Source organism: Cataglyphis hispanica, chromosome 9, assembly GCF_021464435.1.
Source record: "Cataglyphis hispanica isolate Lineage 1 chromosome 9, ULB_Chis1_1.0, whole genome shotgun sequence".
NCBI lineage: Eukaryota > Metazoa > Arthropoda > Insecta > Hymenoptera > Formicidae > Cataglyphis > Cataglyphis hispanica.
In genome coordinates this window covers 2,677,089-2,695,272 of record NC_065962.1, presented here as the reverse complement: position 1 = coordinate 2,695,272, position 18,184 = coordinate 2,677,089, and the positions used below count along the sequence as shown (strand labels likewise).

At 50.5% G+C, this 18,184-nt stretch overlaps 2 protein-coding genes and 3 non-coding genes across 5 annotated transcripts; all 5 read left to right on the top strand.

The window, feature by feature from the left end:
* LOC126852144 (U2 spliceosomal RNA) lies at positions 1-168 on the top strand. Its single transcript, XR_007687795.1, has one exon. It is a non-coding gene; the product is annotated as a U2 spliceosomal RNA (small nuclear RNA).
* A 1,144-nt stretch (positions 169-1,312) lies between these two features.
* LOC126852142 (U2 spliceosomal RNA) lies at positions 1,313-1,491 on the top strand. Its single transcript, XR_007687793.1, has one exon. It is a non-coding gene; the product is annotated as a U2 spliceosomal RNA (small nuclear RNA).
* Positions 1,492-7,690: 6,199 nt separating this feature from the next.
* On the top strand, positions 7,691-7,871 carry LOC126852141 (U2 spliceosomal RNA). Its single transcript, XR_007687792.1, has one exon. It is a non-coding gene; the product is annotated as a U2 spliceosomal RNA (small nuclear RNA).
* A 7,549-nt stretch (positions 7,872-15,420) lies between these two features.
* Positions 15,421-16,616, top strand: LOC126851886 (uncharacterized). Its single transcript, XM_050596221.1, has 3 exons — positions 15,421-15,476; positions 15,529-15,800; positions 15,856-16,616. The coding sequence occupies exons 1-3, from the start codon at positions 15,421-15,423 to the stop codon at positions 16,614-16,616; spliced, it is 1,089 nt and encodes a 362-aa protein (XP_050452178.1).
* Positions 16,617-17,743: 1,127 nt separating this feature from the next.
* On the top strand, positions 17,744-18,184 carry LOC126851885 (uncharacterized). Its single transcript, XM_050596220.1, has one exon. It carries the CDS (start codon positions 17,744-17,746, stop codon positions 18,182-18,184), a length of 441 nt encoding a protein of 146 aa, XP_050452177.1.

Here is an 18,184-nt window from a genome sequence, read left to right as displayed (position 1 = left end):
ATTCCTTGAATAAACAGCTCTTATCTGTTCTTATCAGCTTAATATCTGATACAACCCCCATAAGGTATTCAGAATATTAAACTAATTTTTGGAACCTGGCGGAGTTTGCTCCGACTCTGCCGCGGGTCGGCCTAGCATTGCTGTGCCGCCAGGAACGGCCTAATTAATTAAATACAAAGTTAATTATTAATTAGGTAATCGCGGCAGATAGCCCGCGTTGCACTCAGGCATCAGGAGTCAGCGGTATCTGGATCCCCGGGCACCCGCGTGCACATAACCTATACCGCATGCGGGTGAATTTCATATTATATATATATTTTAAATTGACTTGGCTCAGAGAAGCATTCATTTATTGTTTATTTGTTTATTTCGAGTGTGAGTGTCGCTTTCTTCATTTATTAATATTGCCGAGAAGCGATTTTTAAACTTTTCGTTCGGTCGTCGTATATTCGTCATAAATGAAGTGCCGCAGTGCGTGTGCTGCGTGACAGTTAGTGGTTAGGATTTCCATGCGACCTGGGGCTCTATGCCGTGTAGTTTATTTATTTTTACGTGTATTATTTGTTTCGTTTATTTATTTGTACATTGTGATGGCGCAGAGTTTTCCGCGAGTTATCGTGCTCGCATATCCCTTGGCGGAGCGGTTGCATTGCCCGCGCTGTCGAGAGGGTGCAAGCAACATCATATAGAATTTTGTAACTTTTTTTTAAGTTGATAGTTCTGTATGTTCGTGTTTATTTCGTTTGCGTGTATGAATGTCGCGTAATTTATAGCGTGCGTCGTCTTGCCCACCCCTTTTTATTCTTTCGGGCTGAGTGAGCAGGGGCTTAGCCGTGTGCCGAGCCCCTCCTCGCTCCCCTGTTTTTATTTTATATGACCTTTTTGTACTTTTATATTGCATGTTGTGTGGGCCTGTTTGTTCGAGTGTGAATGCCGCGTAACTGAATATTGTATTTTATGCGAGGGTGAATGTGTCGCGAAATACTATTTATTTTATTTTTATAATATGATAAGCCGCGTGCGCGCCCAGGCCCTTTTAATCTACGACTTCTTCTCTGTGATCGGCCCGGGGGCGGTTTAGCTGTGATTTAGATATGCATTGCCCCGGTCTGCCAGCCGGGGCAATTATATTATCAAACGTTTTATTCCTGCGACCTGGGGGAGGCTAGTGCTCCCCCAGTCCTTTAGTTTTTATGGCCCACTGGCGGGGGGGGTCTTTTGTCCCCCGCCCATAATTTTAAGTTTATGGCGCGCGGCCAAAGGCCGAATTTTATGTATACGCACCCCGGGGGGGCTTGTCTCCCCGGGGAACATTCTTTGAATAATAAACGGCTTTTATCTGTTCTTATCAGCTTAATATCTGATACAATCCCCATAGGGGATTCAGAATATTAAACTGATTTTTGGAGCCTGGCGGGTGACCGGAGCTTGCTCCGACTCTGCCGCGGGTCGGCCTGGCATTGCAGTACAGCCAGGAACGGCCTAACTAACCTATAAAACATATATAGATTGGTTAGGTAACCGTGGTAGAGTGCCTGCGTTGCACTCAGGCACCAGGAGTCAGCGTCTTCTGGATCCCCGGGCACCCGCGTGCATCGCACTACCCGGGCGCGGGTGATTTTACTCTTATTTATTTATATTTATTTATTTATTTGTGTGTTGATCTTGGCTCGGAGATAGCTATTATTTATTAAGTATATTCGTGTGTGAGTGTCGCGTTATTTGTTTATTAAATTATTAATTTCGCCGAGAAGCGAATTTTTTATATTTTTGTCGCGCGGTCGTCGTATTTGTGAAGTGCCGCGACGCGTGTGCTCCGTGACAGTTTGTGGTTAGGAATCCCACGCGACCTGGGGCTCTGTGCCATAGAGTCTTATTTATTTGCGTATATTTATTGTTTTATTTATTTTGTAAATTTCTGTGATGGCGCAGAGTCTCCCGCGAGTTATCGTGCTCGCATACCCCTTGCCGGAGCGGCTCTATTGTCCGCGCTGTCGAGGGGGTGCGAGCAACGTCATAGGGTCCGTGGGATCCTTCAGTGATCAGGCTCATTTAATTAGACATTTGAAAAAGCATCACCCGGGGGACACAGTTTCATACAAGTGCTCCGTGTGCGAATATAGGGGGACCGGAAAAGTCCCCCTCAGAACAGTTATAAATCATTTTAAAAAAGAGCACACGGAGCTCCCCCGGGAAGAGCCTGGTCGCGCCACGACTTCGCGGACACAAACAATTTTAAGTGCAAGTGGTGGGCTTGTGAGTGCGCGGACCCGGGCGCCTGCTGCATCTTCTTCGGCGGCGGCGTGCACCGGAGTATCGTCGCGAAGCCGTCCATCCTCGCGGCCACCCACGTCCTCCGCAGCCACCTCATCATCATCGAGGACACCACCTGCGGGAACAACAACATCGTCGCCGAGGACAGCACCATCCCGGACCGCAGGGCAGTCCCCCACATACGCGGCCGTCACTGCAGCGGGGCCGTCGACACGGACATCATCGTCGACGGCTCCGCTGTCAACATCGCGGGAGGCGGCCATCTTGGATATGGCCGCCATGACGGCCGCCACGAGGAGCGTCGCATCGAGATGTACCGCCGCATACACAGGTAAGGCGCGCCATATTCAAGATGGCGGATTCCCTAGGGAAGATGGCGCGGCCAATAAGAAGAGGCCGTCTCCAGCGTCAAGGGAGGCGCGCGTTAGCCCCCGTGGAGGACCACACGGGGGCCCTTCAACATCGAGGAGGACCTCCGCAACCCCCCCCACCACCACCACAGGGGGGGGAACCACAATAACAACGAGGAATATGCGGAGGTCCATAAGCGCGCCTCTCGTGAAGAGCGGCGTGGCAAGGCCGGTGCGCATGCCCCCCAGGAGGTCGCCGAACACAATTTCACCATCGTTTGGCGGCCTGGGGGGCACAGGAAGGAGGACGCCCGAGAGGACCCCCCCGATGACATCCCAGGGGGGGCCCATTACCAGGAGTAGAGCTACTCGGGCGTCCAGCGTACCGGTCGAGAAGATCGCCACGGAGACGGGACCCCTGGCCCGGCCAACGGCCAGGGGTGTGCTGCGGGGGCCCCCAACGACTGGGAGGAAGGACCATGGGGCCCAGCCGGCAATTCCATCCCGTGCCGGCACCGCAGCACGCGACCTCTTGGCCGCGTTGACGCCGCGGAGCACTCCGGGGGAGGCGGTGGGGTCGGTGCGGACACCGACCCCGCAACGAGGGTCCCCGCCTCCCCGGATGACCCCCCCCACGCCATCCACCATCTACGGCGTGGTCATGGGGGTCACAGCTATAACACCACCGCTGGTGCCCGCGGCGTCGGGATCCGCCACCTTAACCACCTGCACGGTGACGACATCAACGTGCGGGTCCCCTGTGATGTCCACGGGGTACCCTGCGGGGAGGGGCGCAACACCATCTCCACCAGCGCGCCCTTCCCCCCTCCCTACCATCCGGGAGGTGTCGCCGTGCGAGGTGGTCCAGCGACCGGCGCGCCTTGCCTTGAGGAGAAGGAGGCCACCACCACCATCAGCGGGGCCTCAGGAGGAGCGGCGGTCACCAGGAGGAGCGGCGCCAAGGATGTCTCCCCCAACACCATCATCGGGGGAGTCGGGGGACTCTGGTGGGCCGTGGAGGACAGTGGGGCGAAGAGCGAGGAGGCGGTGGAGCGGCGACTCCAGCGAAGGTGATAGTCCGCCGCCGGCGGGGCTGCAGCGGACGCCCGGTCATCCGCCACAAGTGCCGGCGAATAATTTAGGAACAGTGCCTATTGTGCGGCCATGCAGGGTCGTCCTGGAGCGGACCCTCGTCCGCTCCATCAGGGAGGTGAGCGCGAGCATCCCACATCCGAGGACCAGCGAGGATGGAGCAACGGGAGAGCGTGCTGGACGGGACAACGTGGGACATCCGAGTGCCCAAGTAAGTGTCCCTGGGGTGATGGGTCGTCGGCGGGGTGAACCCGTAACCGGCGGCCCCGGAGCGAGCGGGCAGACACCGTCTGTCCAAATTAGGGGCGGGGGCGGGGAGCATCCCCGAGGCCCGCGGCGTGTGGCCGCTCCGCGCGGTCGGCCCTCCGGTGGCCAGCCTACCCCTGCGGCTGCTGCAAGGCAACGCAGGCGGGAACGCTTGGCTGTCCGTGACGGGCTGGTGGCGCGGGCGGAAACCGTCGCCTCGATTGCTGACCTGGAGGAGTTGGCGGCCTTGGTCGCTAATTACTTCGGGGAGGATGCACCGGGTGTGGCTCGCGGGGGTGTTCCCGGCGTCCGCGATCGCCCGGATCGGTCGCGTGGGGCGCGAGCGCGTCGGGGTGCGGGGGGAGTGCCGGCGCGAGACGGCGACAGTCGGGGGCCGGTACCGGCCGGTCCCCAGGAGTCGGGAGAAGGACGCGGGGGCTGGGTACGCGAAGCTACGCGTCTTCAGGCCTTGTACAGGGCGAACCGTCGCAGGGCAGTCCGAGAAGTGCTGCAGGGGCCCGCTGAATCGTGCCAGTTGCCGAAACAGCGGATTCAGGCACACTTCGAAGAGCTGTATAGCGGCGGTGAACTCCTGGACACGCCGGACGTTGAGGTGGAGCGGACTCAACCGCCGGCCGAGGGCGAGGGGTTCGAATACCTGCTCGATCCCTTCACGGAGATAGAGGTGGACCGGCGGCTCCGGCGTATGACTAATTCTGCGCCGGGGCCCGACGGTGTCACTTACCGTGACCTCCGTGGAGCGGATCCGGGTGTTCGGCTCCTCACCGCGTTTTACAACGCATGCCTTCGGCACGAGACAGTTCCAGCGTCCTGGAAGACCTCCAACACCATATTGGTGTATAAGAAAGGGGACCGCGGGGATATTGAGAACTGGCGCCCTCTCGCGCTGGGGGACACGACCCCCAAGCTTTTCGCGGCGCTCGTTGCCGATCGTATGACCGACTGGGCGATCACATATAACATTTTAAGTCCGGCCCAGAAGGGATTCCTGCGGGACGAGGGGTGCTATGAGCACAACTTTGTCCTGCAGGAGATCCTAACTGAGGCACGGAGGACAAGGCGGCAGGCGGTCGTCGCGTGGCTGGACCTATCCAATGCGTTTGGATCGGTCCCGCACGCGGTGATCCGCCGCGCTCTCGTTCGCTCCGGGGTGCCGGGGGGCATCGTCAATATATGGAACTCCATGTATGACGGATGCACCACACGGGTTCGCGCCGCCGACGGACTCACTGCCCCAATCCCTGTTCGCTCGGGGGTTCGGCAAGGTTGTCCGCTGAGCCCGATAATATTTGACCTCGCTATCGACTCGGTACTGCGTGCAGTCACCGAGGTTGATGCGGGGTACGATTTATTGGGCTCTCGCGTCAGTATTCTGGCGTATGCGGACGACATTGCACTCGTTGCCGATACGCCTGAGGGAATGCAGCGGCTTTTGGCTGCTGCAGAGGAGGGAGCATCGTTGGTGGGATTGCGGTTCAACCCCGCTAAATGTGCCACCCTGCACATCGGTGCGGGAGCAGGCAGCGGGGTCCTACCGACGACCTTCCGAATCCAGGGATCGCCCGTTCGACCCCTTGCATCCGGTGAGCCGTATCACCACCTTGGCGTCCCGACGGGTCACTCGGTCGACCAAACGCCATACACCGCCATCGGGGGCGTCCTGGAGGACCTCGGCGCGGTTGACCGGTCTCTCCTTGCTCCGTGGCAGAAACTAGAGTTGGTGGCAACTAACATCCTGCCACGGATGGATTTTCTGCTGCGGGGGGCCACAGTGGAGAAGCGTCCACTAAAAGCGGCGGACTTAGAGATCCGCCGCAAGGCTAAGGCCTGGCTCAATCTCCCGCAGAGAGCCAGCGCGGAGGTGGTCTACCTCCCTCCCAGCCGGGGGGGTTGTGGGCTGCTTCCGCTTGCTGACCTCGCGGATGTCCTGTCCGTCGCGCACGCCTACCGTATGCTTACGGCTGGCGACGAGACGGTCAGGACACTCGCGTGGGCGTCTCTTCGGGGGGTTGTAGCCAGGCGCATAGGAAGTCCTCCGACCAACGAGGACCTCGCGGCCTTCCTCTCCGGTTCGCAGGAGGGGAGGCTGCGGGATGGGGGGGAACGCTCCCTGTGGTCGAGGGCCCGGAATGCCGCGCGGAGACAATCTGAAAGGTTGTCCCTTCGGTGGGTATGGTGTGCGGCGACCGAGGGACTCATTGTCGAGTGCCGAGGGCCCAGGGGCGATACGGTTAAGGTCCCACCTGGTGCTCGTAACCAGGTGGTGACTCGTCTGCGCTCAGCGGTGGCGGCTTTTTACGCGGGCACGCTTTTGCGTAAGCCGGACCAGGGGAAGGTGTTTGAGGTGTCGTCGCGGGCGGGTGTGAGCAATCACTATGTCCGCGGCGGCAGCTTTACCCGCTTCGCCGACTGGCGCTTTATCCATCGCGCCAGGTTGGATGTCCTCCCCCTTAACGGTGCACGCCGTTGGGGTGAGGGGGACCGCAGATGTCGGCGATGCGGTGCGGCAGCCGAGACCCTTCCCCACGTTATAGGTCACTGCGGGGTGCATTCCGCCGCCATCCAGCTGAGACATGACGCCGTATTGCACCGCCTCTGGAAGGCTTGTCGGATGCCGGGGGAAAAACGGGTCAACCGGCGGGTCGAGGGCATCGACGGGGAACTTGGTGAACTCCGACCGGATCTTGTGATTCGGAACGAGCGAACCAAGTGCGTCGTTATCTGCGACGTGACCGTCCCCTTTGAAAACCGCTGGGAGGCTTTCGATGAAGCCAGGGCGAGGAAAGTTGCCAAGTACTCGCCCTTGGCTGAGGAGCTCCAGCGGCGGGGATATCGCGTCGTGGTGACGGCCTTCGTCGTCGGTGCCCTCGGCTCTTGGGACCCGAGGAATGAGGCGGTGTTGAGAGTGCTTAGGATTGGTAACGCCTACGCCTCTATGATGCGCCGCCTCATTGTCTCGGATACCATTCGCTGGTCCCGGGACATTTACGTGGAGCACGTGTCTGGCGTTCGCCAGTACGCCGCTCCTTCTCGTCCCTCGGCTGAGGGGGTGCTCGCGACACCTCCTCGCGCGATTCGCCGGCGCTGGCCCACCAACGCGTAGGTGCGGCACTTCAGTGTGTTCGTGTTTTTATATATCGTTTGCGTGTATGAATGTCGCGTAATTTATAGCGTGCGTTGTCTTGCCCACCCCTTTTTATTTTTGCGGGCTGAGTGAGCAGGGGCTTAGCTATGTGCCGAGCCCCTCCTCGCTCCCCTGTTTTTATTTTATATGACCTTTTTTTTGTATTTTTATATTGCATGTTGTGTGGGCCTGTTTGTTCGAGTGTGAATGCCGCGTATCTGAATATTGTATTTTACTCGAGTGTGAATGTGTCGCGAAATTATATTTTTATCTATTTATATATATAAGCCGCGTGCACGCCCCCGGGATTTTTAATACTTAACCCTTCTCTGTGATCGGCCCGGGGGCGGTTTAGCTGTGATTTAGATATGCATTGCCCCGGTCTGCCAGCCGGGGCAATTATATTATCAAATGTTTTATCCTCGCGACCTGGGGGAGGCTAGTGCTCCCCCAGCGCTTAGTTTTATGACCCACTGGCGGGGGGGGTCTTTTGTCCCCCGCCCATATTTTTAAGTTTGCGGCGCGCGGCCAAAGGCCGTATTTTATTGTATGAGCACCCCGGGGGGGCTTGTCTCCCCGGGGAACATTCTTTGTAAAATAAACGGCTTTTATCTGTTCTTATCAGCTTAATATCTGATACAATCCCCATAGGGGATTCAGAATATTAAACTGATTTTTGGAGCCTGGCGGGTGACCGGAGCTTGCTCCGACTCTGCCGCGGGTCGGCCTGGCATTGCAGTACAGCCAGGAACGGCCTAACTAACCTATAAAACATATATAGATTGGTTAGGTAACCGTGGTAGAGTGCCTGCGTTGCACTCAGGCACCAGGAGTCAGCGGTTTCTGGATCCCCGGGCACCCGCGTGCAATTACTCGCACCGCGCGCGGGTGATTTTTATACTTTTTATTTATTTATTTTCGTGTTTGGTCTTGGCTCGGAGATAGCTATTATTTATTAAGTATATTCGTGTGTGAGTGTCGCGTTATTTGTTTATTAAATTATTAATTTCGCCGAGAAGCGAATTTTTACATTTTTGTCGCGCGGTCGTTTTTCGTGTTTGTGAAGTGCCGCGACGCGAGTGTCCTGTGACAGTTTGTGGTTAGGAATCCCACGCGACCTGGGGCTCTGTGCCATATAGTGTTTATTTATTTGTGTATATTTATTTGTTTATTTATTTTTTGTATATATTGTTATGGCGCAGAGTCCCCCGCGAGTTATCGTGCTCGCATACCCCTTGCCGGAGCGGCTTTATTGTCCGCGCTGTCGAGGGGGTGCGAGCAACGTCATAGGGTCCGTGGGATCCTTCAGTGATCAGGCTCATTTAATTAGACATTTGAAAAAGCATCACCCGGGGGACACAGTTTCATACAAGTGCTCCGTGTGCGAATATAGGGGGACCGGAAAAGTCCCCCTTAGAACAGTAATTAATCATTATAAAAAAGAGCACACGGAGCTCCCCCGGGAAGAGCCTGGTCGCGCCACGACTTCACGGACACAAACAATTTTAAGTGCAAGTGGTGGGTTGAATAGTGCGCGGACCCGGGCGCCTGCTGCATCATCATCGGCGGCGGCACGCACCGGAGCATCGTCGCGAAGCCGTCCATCCTCGGGATGGATAGAGTTTGAAAAGGTTCGGCCGCTCTTAAAAAAACAGTTTGTAAAGATTCGACAACTCTTAAAAAAACCCTTTCTGTAATCCTATAAGAGAATAAAATAAAGACTTACATATATTCATACATGCTAAAAATTACTAGGGGAAAAACAACGTATTTGAGATATTGTTGATAAAACGACGCGGTAGCGTCGCGACGTCAAGTTCATAAAAAAGATACCGACTATAGAAAAAAAAATTCTTTATGGCTTCAAGAGTTTTGCCTATGTACAGAGGTCGCGACGCTACCAAGTAGCTTATCCAAAGTTTTATATCTATAATCGTTTTAATGATATATAAATTTATTGAATTCCCTTGGGGTTACAATCTCTTACAATAATTACTTACAACTATCTTAACTCTAGCTTACAGCTAACTTATTTCTAACTTATCTTAACTTCCGGCTCATATGTTTCCAATCCTTTCACACATTTCATTCACACATCCCACATAAACCCTCTCTCTCTCTCTCTCTCCCTCTTGCTCTCTCCCGCTCTCTCTCTCCCTCTCTCTCTTTCTCTCCCTGTTCCTCCTCCTTCCACTATCCTTTTTACTCTCTTCATCCTTCCAGTACCAGTTCCCCCTCATTCCATTTCCCAACCTGTACCTTGCCATCTTTTGCCATCTACTTTTCCCCCAATCACTCTTCAGGTACTTTGATATCCCACTCCCCTTGACTTTTCAGTAGCACCTGTTGTATTTTGACACTTCTATCTTTTCCCAACGTTCCTTCTTATCCATCTCTATGTCCTTTTTTACAAAATAGTCGAAGCATAGTCTAGCACTCCTTCCGATCTTTTCGCCTCTGCCACCATGCCCATACCTCTGTCTTCAAAGAACCCACATCTTTCTTCTTTCCACTTTGATAGATCCTTCTTCTTCTTATTCCTCTCTCTCCATCTCCTCCTATCCACTCCCTCCTTCCTCCACTTTCCTCCATTCCTCCATTCCTTCCTTCCATATCTCCGTTCGCATCCCATTCCACTCCTAACACCTATCTCAGATACCTTTCCTATAGCTTCTCCAACTCCTTTCTCTCTCTCCATCCCCAAATTTCCACCCCATACTCCACCACCGTCCACACCAGTTTATCGAAGAGCCATAATCTTCTTCCCCAATCGTTCTTAAATTTCCTTTTTCCCATTCCCCAAACCTGACCCATTACCGCAGCACCCTTCCTTAACCTATCTCTTATCTGTGCTTCCTGTCCTCCATTCTTCTGCATTACATAACCCAAATAAGAAAATTCTTTTACCTCCTCTATCACCTTCCCTTTCCATCTCCAGCTTACATTCCTTTTTCTCCCTCCTCCTTTCCTAAATCTTAATATTTTCGACTTTCCTACATTTAACTCCAATCCCTTCTTTTCCAGATAACCCTCTAACCTTTCAATCATACTCCTCATCCCATCCTCCTCCTCCGCAATCAAAACCACATCATCCGCGTATGCCAAGGTGTAAATCTTCATCTCCCCTAATTTAACCCCTCCCCATCCTCCTCTACTCATTACCTCCTCCATATCCGCCGTTACCAAATTGAATAAGTGAGGGCTCAATGGGCACCCCTGCCTTACTCCCCTTCCTGTCCAAAACCCTGTTCCCAAATCCTCTGCTCTCCTCACCCTGCTTCTAGTCTCCCTCAAAATATTCTCACTCCTTCTAACCAGCCCTTCCCTCACCCCCATCTCTCTCATCGCTTCTACCAATTTCCTCCTATCCACCGAATCAAACGCTGCTTTAAGATCTATAAAAAATGCCACTAATTTTCCTTTCTTCTTGCTCAACTGTCTATTCACTAATTCAGTACAAATATGTTGTCCATTGTCCCTAACTCCTTCTTGAAACTCGTCTGATTCTGCGGCAACAATCCTTTTTTCTCCACCTCATCGCTCAATCTACTTACCAACACAGAAGCGTACACCTTATAAAGCGTCGGCGTCAGCGACGCCCCCCTATACTCTTCTACCCTCTCCCCCTCCCCCTTATAATTGTTTTAATAAATAAACTTTTGATTAAAATATCTCAGGAACTAGAGCCGTAATCAAAACTCTAATGGCACTTTTATTATAGTGTGGATGCAAGCTTTCGATTGCAACCAGTTTGAATAAGATTGGTGCAATCAATCCTGCGGTATGATAATCATATTGTAATATAATTGTGAGATTTATTTCTTCTTCAACTTTCAGACTCACGTACGTATGCTCGCACGCATACATACGCAAAGCGATTTTGTCCCTCAAGGCATATTTGCAGAGCTTATGTACGATTACTCGCTTGAGTGTGCAAATACGTCTTGAGAGATGCATATGTGTGTGCATATGTATGATTCTTATGTGTACACTCTTTTATAATTTATAATAAATGAGAAAGAAGGAACGAGAAAGAGAGAGGAAGAGAGAGAGAAAGAGAGCGGAAGAGAGAGAGCGGGAGAGAGAAAAAGAAAGTATATGTATATATATTCCACTACGTTGCATTGACATATCGCCAAATATATAAACAAAGTCATGCGTCGGTATGCAGCTATTGTTTATATAGCTATTGTTTTATCAGTCCCACACAAATCGCGAATATTCGCGAGTGTGATTATGTGCAATTTTGTCCGATATCGAACGTAGATCTCCCAGCTATTCGTACTCCGTTATTCGTACACATACTACATATACAATTTTCCTTTGATTTGCGACAGTTTACCGACAACCAATGGAAAAAGAGAAAACACGAGCACGAATAACGATATTGTAACGATGCATCACCGCATCGTTCCCGACACGTCGCCCGTCGGAAGTCTGCCGCTCGGCGAGCACCAGCCGGGCAAAGGCAGAGGCGCTTAGCGCCCTATTTTTAATAGTAACAAACATGGCCGGTAAATAAACAACCGACCGCCGAGCAGCGCCGAGCGCTCCCGAAGAGCGCCGAGCGCTCCAAGCTAAAACTCTCGCGCCGTTTTCCCCACCCCGAAGCGGACGTTAAACGTCGCGGGTGCCGAAGGGTATAAAAAGCCCAACAGATTGCAAATCTGTACCAGACCGGTGCCTGTCTCCGCTCAAGCAGTACGCACGAGACAATCCCAGAAACCGCTCCGAAACCGTCGAAAGACAGGGAACCGGAGGTTGACGTGTTCGCAGCCTCCGTCGAGACTTCTCGATTACCTGCTCCAGAGACGACTCCTGTCCCAAAGCCTCCGTAGAGACCGAGAGTGGACGAATTCGCCGCTCTCCTAGAGTATTCTCGAGCGTTACGATCCTCACACCTGACCGTCCAAACTCGGCGCAACGACGACTCCCACGAACCATGCTCTGGGAACATGCGCCGCCTCACCGATACCGACGCTCATACCAACTGCAGGTTGCTACCCTGCAGTTCATGCCGATCACCCAGCCAAGTATTGTACACGCCTCGCGCCCGTTTGTAAATTTATCGCGCCGCGAGATATCGAACCAAATTTCGCATAGATCACTCGCGACAATATGGGGTAACGGCATCGCCGCCCGCACCACCGCGCGCTCACAAACACGCGCCGGCAAACACGCGTTCGCCTTACCGCGCCACGAGTCGAGCGCTTTAACGAGACACAAAAACTTATCTAGACCGGCGTCACAATATTTCGAATATTGTGAACACACAATATTGTAACCACTGACCATTGTCATCGAGAGGCAAATAAACGACGTATCTTTTACCTAACGTCTCATAATTGTGTTTCGACCATTCACGAATCCTGATCCCGATTGCGTTGTCCGCGCCCGCGAAACCGCTCATGAAACAGCCCCTTACAAAATAATTCGAGTGCCCAGTCCCACACTACTTGCGAATGCCTTTAAGAATATTCGCGATGTGTGGGACTGATTTATTACACGCAATCGCAAAAGTTCTTAAGAGATGTCTACACTTTTATCTCTACAATTAATACTTAACGATTCATAAGCGAATGCTATTTATCGAAGCACATATTAATTTCATGTAATTTATTAATATACTATTATACTAACTAAAGAAGAACCTTACAAAGGTAAAAAAAATACGCCAAGTATAAAAAAATACTAACTTGTATGAAAAAAATTACAAAACTTTTAATTTTTTCTCTAAAAAACTTTTAAAAGAATTTTTTTTTGGAAAATAATTTCTACTTAAAAAATAGAAGTCAAAACTATGAAATCAATAGTTAGCTAGCCAAGTACATAAAAATTATTTTAATAGAAAGTTTAGTTTGTAAAGTGTTGTAATTTAAAATAATATTTGTCATAAAATCAATCTTGCAATTATAGAAATATTATAGATTCTCTGAAGAAAATTAAAATGCATTTTATTTTTATCAAGAAATTACATTATTATATTCTTCCTCCAAATAAATATTTTGTATAATATATTAAATAGCACTATTATATTGCGAATTTTATTACAAATAAATAAATTATAAAAAAGTACATAATTCTTAGTGTAATAATGGTTTAGTAAAGGATGAATATAATAAGTAATTTTTGATAAAAATAAAATGCATTTTAATTTTCTCCAAAGAATCCAGAGAAAAAATTAAAAATTTTGTAATTTTTTGCGTACAAGTTAGAATTTTTTTTACTTGGCGCATTTTTTAATCTTTATAAGGCTTTTTAAAGGGTTATAATTTGGAATACCATAAAAAATTGATGATTTTATGCCATTTATCAGCAAATATTATAATTAGATAAAAATTCGTACAACAAAATGGTCGAGATCAAGATTAAGATTTTGATTCTAAATGATATTAAAAATTTTTTAACATATATAAAAATATAAATATATATTTATACATATAATATATATTTATACATATAAAAATCTGTGCATTTGCTGAATGTGTATACATTAGTATATTATGTACGTAATATATAAATGTAGTTGCCGTGCGATACTATGAAGCTCGCCGCTGGCTCGCCTAGCGCGTACGTCCCATGGTCTATCCGCGCCATAGCCGCACGAAACGCGTGCTCATTCGGCAATATTTTTTAATTAATATTTCAATAATTATTGCGAAAATTGCAAAATGGCAAAGGAATATTCTGTTCAGTTTACTATCTTCTATCAGCTAATGAGCGTTGGCACAATCTTTACAAGACGCCCTGTATATATATATATATATATATATATATATATATATATATATACATACATATAGTACAAAATACACACACGCACGCACGCACGCACGCACGCACACACACACACACACACACACCACATGGGAAGGCTGTAACACCTACGTGTCGCGTCCTCAGGTGGCGGATCGAGGAACGCCCTCTAGATATAGAGGGTAGGGGGCAATTAAAATACCTCCCGCGGACCAACAGCAACGAAGATATACTATGGTTAGTACACCTAAGGAAAAACTATTTACGAAGCAGAGGCACGGATCCCCCAGTACCGGCGTCGCTAGGGAGCAAGTGGGCTCTCAGACGTCGTCATCATACGACCGCAGTGCTGCAGGGGAGCAACTTGGCCCTTGTAACATCTACAGCTACAAGTCTGGCAAATAGAAGGAAGACACTTGACGAACTCCAAGCTAGAGTCATGGAGCTGTCAAACTACATAGTCCCGAAACATAACGTGCATGCGGAGATTAAAAAATTCGTCGTCGGGATACGTATGGCCCTTAATAAAGTCATGAAAGAAGAGGACCAACTTTGAATCACCGCGTCAATCCCAAGAAGGGTTGAGATAACTCAAACGACGCCGGGTTTATGGGAAAATATTACTCGTAAGATAAAAATGAAGAGGAAGCCTGAGGAATCGCCTTCGAGTGAAGAACCAAGGAGAGACAAGAAGATAAAGGACAGGACTCCATCACTAACTCCACCACCTCAGAGCAAACCCAAGCCAGAGGGTAAGCCAGCGTCGGACTGGCAGATTGCAGCGGGTAGGAAGGCAAAGAAGAAACACCTGAAGCGTAAGGAACGCAAAGAACGTCCAGGACGGGTTCAACCGGACGCATTCCTTTTGAAGAAGACTGGCGACATGTACGTGGACATATTAAGAAAGATGAAGAGCGATCCGAAGACGGCCGAAGTCGGGGCGAGTGTCGCGAAAGTCAGGAAAACTGCTAAGGGCGACCTACTACTCGAATCAGACAGGGCAGCGGAGAGGAAAATACCGAAGCTCCGGCCCGCAGTGAAGGAGGTCTTTGGTGAGAAAGTGGAAACCCAAGCGCTCACTCACCAAATAGAGATCAAAGTAAAGGATCTTGATGAGATTACCACCAAGGAAGTCATTGAGACTGCCTTGAGGGGGAAGCTGGGAAACCAGGAAGTACCAAAGGAGATATTTAAAGCCATCAGACCAGGTTATGGAGGGACGCAAATAGCAATCCTAAGCCTCCCAGTGGCGTTAGCTAGGAAAGTCATAGAGGAGAGAAAGATGAAGATCGACTGGTCTGTCTATCAAGTCCGAGAAAAGGTCAATCTCTTGCGCTGTTACAGATGCATCGGTTTTGGCCACTTGGCCGGGAACTGCACGGAGATGGTGGACTTCGCAGGGGCGTGCTTCAAATGTGGCCTAAAAGATCATAAGGCTAAGGACTGCAAGGTGAAGTCTAGCTGTGCTATCTGCATGACGAAGAAGCCAAAGGTGGACGCTGAGCACGCGACGGGCCCAGCCTACAAGCAGGCTCTCCAGAAGCGCATGGGCAAGAGATGAGGTTCTTACAACTCAACCTCAATCACTGCGAAGTTGCTCAGGACATCTTGAAGCAATGTGCGGGAGTTCAATACGGACATAACGATCTTGTGTGACACATATAGACGTAAGGACATCAACGCCTGGATATCCGATATGACAGGAGGTGTGTCGATATGGATTTGTGGGAGGTGGCCTATATCCTCGCATAAGGCAGGCCAAACTACAAGTTTTGTCTATGCGAACGTCAAGGGCATGCACTTGTACAGCTGCTATGCACCACCAGGGTGGGACCGAGAGGTGTTCGAGAGTTTTCTGAGTAATCTGGTTTCGGATGCAAGGGGCAAAAGTCCAATGATAATAACGGGCGACTTCAATGCTTGGGCGGTTGAGTGGGGTTCCGCGGAAACCAACGGACTAGGGCAGCTATGTCTTGATTGAGGCGCTCATAGAGCTGGACCTCTGCGTGGCTAATGTGAGAGCAGTGCATACATTCCGGAGAGCTGGCGTCGGATCCGCCATAGACGTCACCTTTGTGAGCACAACGCTAATGGAAAGGATACACGGATGGACAGTTAGTGAGCACTACATGGGTAGTGATCATCAAGCCATCATATATGAAGTCAGGGCACCTGAACGACTCCAACATGTGAGAACTAGACCGTCGGTCGGTTGGAGAGCTGCTTCCTTCGATGTGGACATCTTTCGGGTATGTCTTAACGATGTACCCCTAGGGGATGCCCAGTCCATGATATACCGAACAATGTATAACATCAAGACAACACATGATGCGAGTATGCCGAGAAGAAGACCGGATGGAAGTTGTCGCCCCCCTGTCTACTGGTGGACGGATGGAATTGCGAATCTTAGAAGGCGTAAAAAGGCGAAAAGGCGCTACCAACGAGCAAGAGGAAGACCGACATTCACAGTGCTACAGGAAGCATACAAACAGACGCGCCGCGAGTTAAGATTGGCCATCAAGAGGAGCAAGAAGCGGTGTAGTGAGGAGCTGTGTTGCGAGGTGGATGGAGACCCATGGGGTAGACCGTATAAAACTGTTATGAGCAAGCTGAAAGGGTTTCGTACGCAATCACCCACGTCCTCTATCTTGTTACAAAACATCGTGGGTACCCTTTCCCCGGAGCAGCACGAGCAACCACGCGCCATGGAACGACCTGGAAACAACGAGGCTATTCCGGAGGTATCGGTGTAAGAGTTGCGGAAGGCTTGTAACAGGGTAGGCGACAATAAGGCTCCCGAACCGGATGGTATACCGAACATCGCGTTGAGGACGGCAATTCGCGCACGACCGGAGATGTTCACGAGGATGTATACCCGGTGCTTAAGAGAAGGCAAATTTCCGGACAAGTGAAAGATTCAGCGATTGATATTGATGCCGAAAGGAAACAAACCACCAGAAGAACCATCGTCATATCGCCCGCTGTGCATGCTTGACACTGCGGGCAAGATTCTGGAGCGAATCATCAGTGATAGACTAACAGCCGCGATCGTAAAATTGGGAGGATTCAGCGATCGGCAGTATGGCTTCAGAAGGAACAAGTCTACAATCGACGCGGTCAACCTAGTAGTCGATACAGCTAAACAAGCTATAGCTAGAAAACGCTGGAGAAGGGGATCCAAGAAGTACTGCGCGGTGATCACCTTGGATGTTAAAAACGCGTTTAATTCTGCCCAGTGGAGAGTCATCCGAGAGGCGTTGCGTGGACGACGAGTACCACCCTATCTCCAAAGGATTATCGATGATTATCTAGATGAGAGGATACTGGAGTACTGGACGGAAGAAAGCCAAAAGAGATATCGTATCATCGGTGGTGTACCACAAGGATCTGTACTCGGTCCTCTACTTTGGATCATCATGTACGACGAGTTGCTGAGGCTGCGCATCACGGACGGAGCGCTCACGTTGGGTTTTGCAGACGACACAGCCATAGTTGTAGTGGCAAAACATCTAGAGGAAGTGGCGCAACTATTCAGCGAGACAGCGATGATAATTAGGAAGTGGCTAAGATCAGTCGGACTAAAACTGGCAGAGCACAAAACAGGTGCTACTGATCATTAGCAGGAAGATAGCGGAGATCATCACCAGTTGGCGAGCATGAGATCACCTCAAAACCGTCGCTGAAATACCTAGAGATCATAATAGATGCAAGACTGACGTTCAAGGAGCACCTAGCCACTATAAGCAAAAAGACGAAAGTGGTAGCTGCAATTTCCCGGCTAATGCCTAATAGCAGGGGACCGAGGCAGAGCAGGCGGCATCTACTGGCAACGGTAGCGTCGTCGGTTCTGCTGTAGGGAGCTCCCGTTTGGGCGAGGGCAATGAAGGCCCAAGCCTGCGGAGGGTGCATGAGCTCGGTGAACCGCTTGAGTACGCTAAGGATAGCGAGCGCTTTCCTTACAGTTTCAACGAATGCTTATGTTGTTGCGGGGATGCCACCATTGGATCTCCTCGCGCGAGAGAGACAGCAGAAGTATGCTGGGGCCGAAGTGGCAAAAGAAGACCAATTGCTTTCTCACTGGCAAAGGAGATGGGATGCATTGCAGAAAGATCTCTGGACACATCGACTTATCCCGAAGATCAAGGAGTGGTTGGCCAGGAGACACGGAGAAGTGGACTACTATTTGACACAATTCTTGACGAATCATAGGTGTTTTAAGGCATGTCTCCTCAAGTTCAAGCACGCAGAGGATATACTGCCCGAGTTGTCAGGGATCATTGGAAGACGCAAAACATGTGTTCTTTCACTGCCAGCGCTTTGA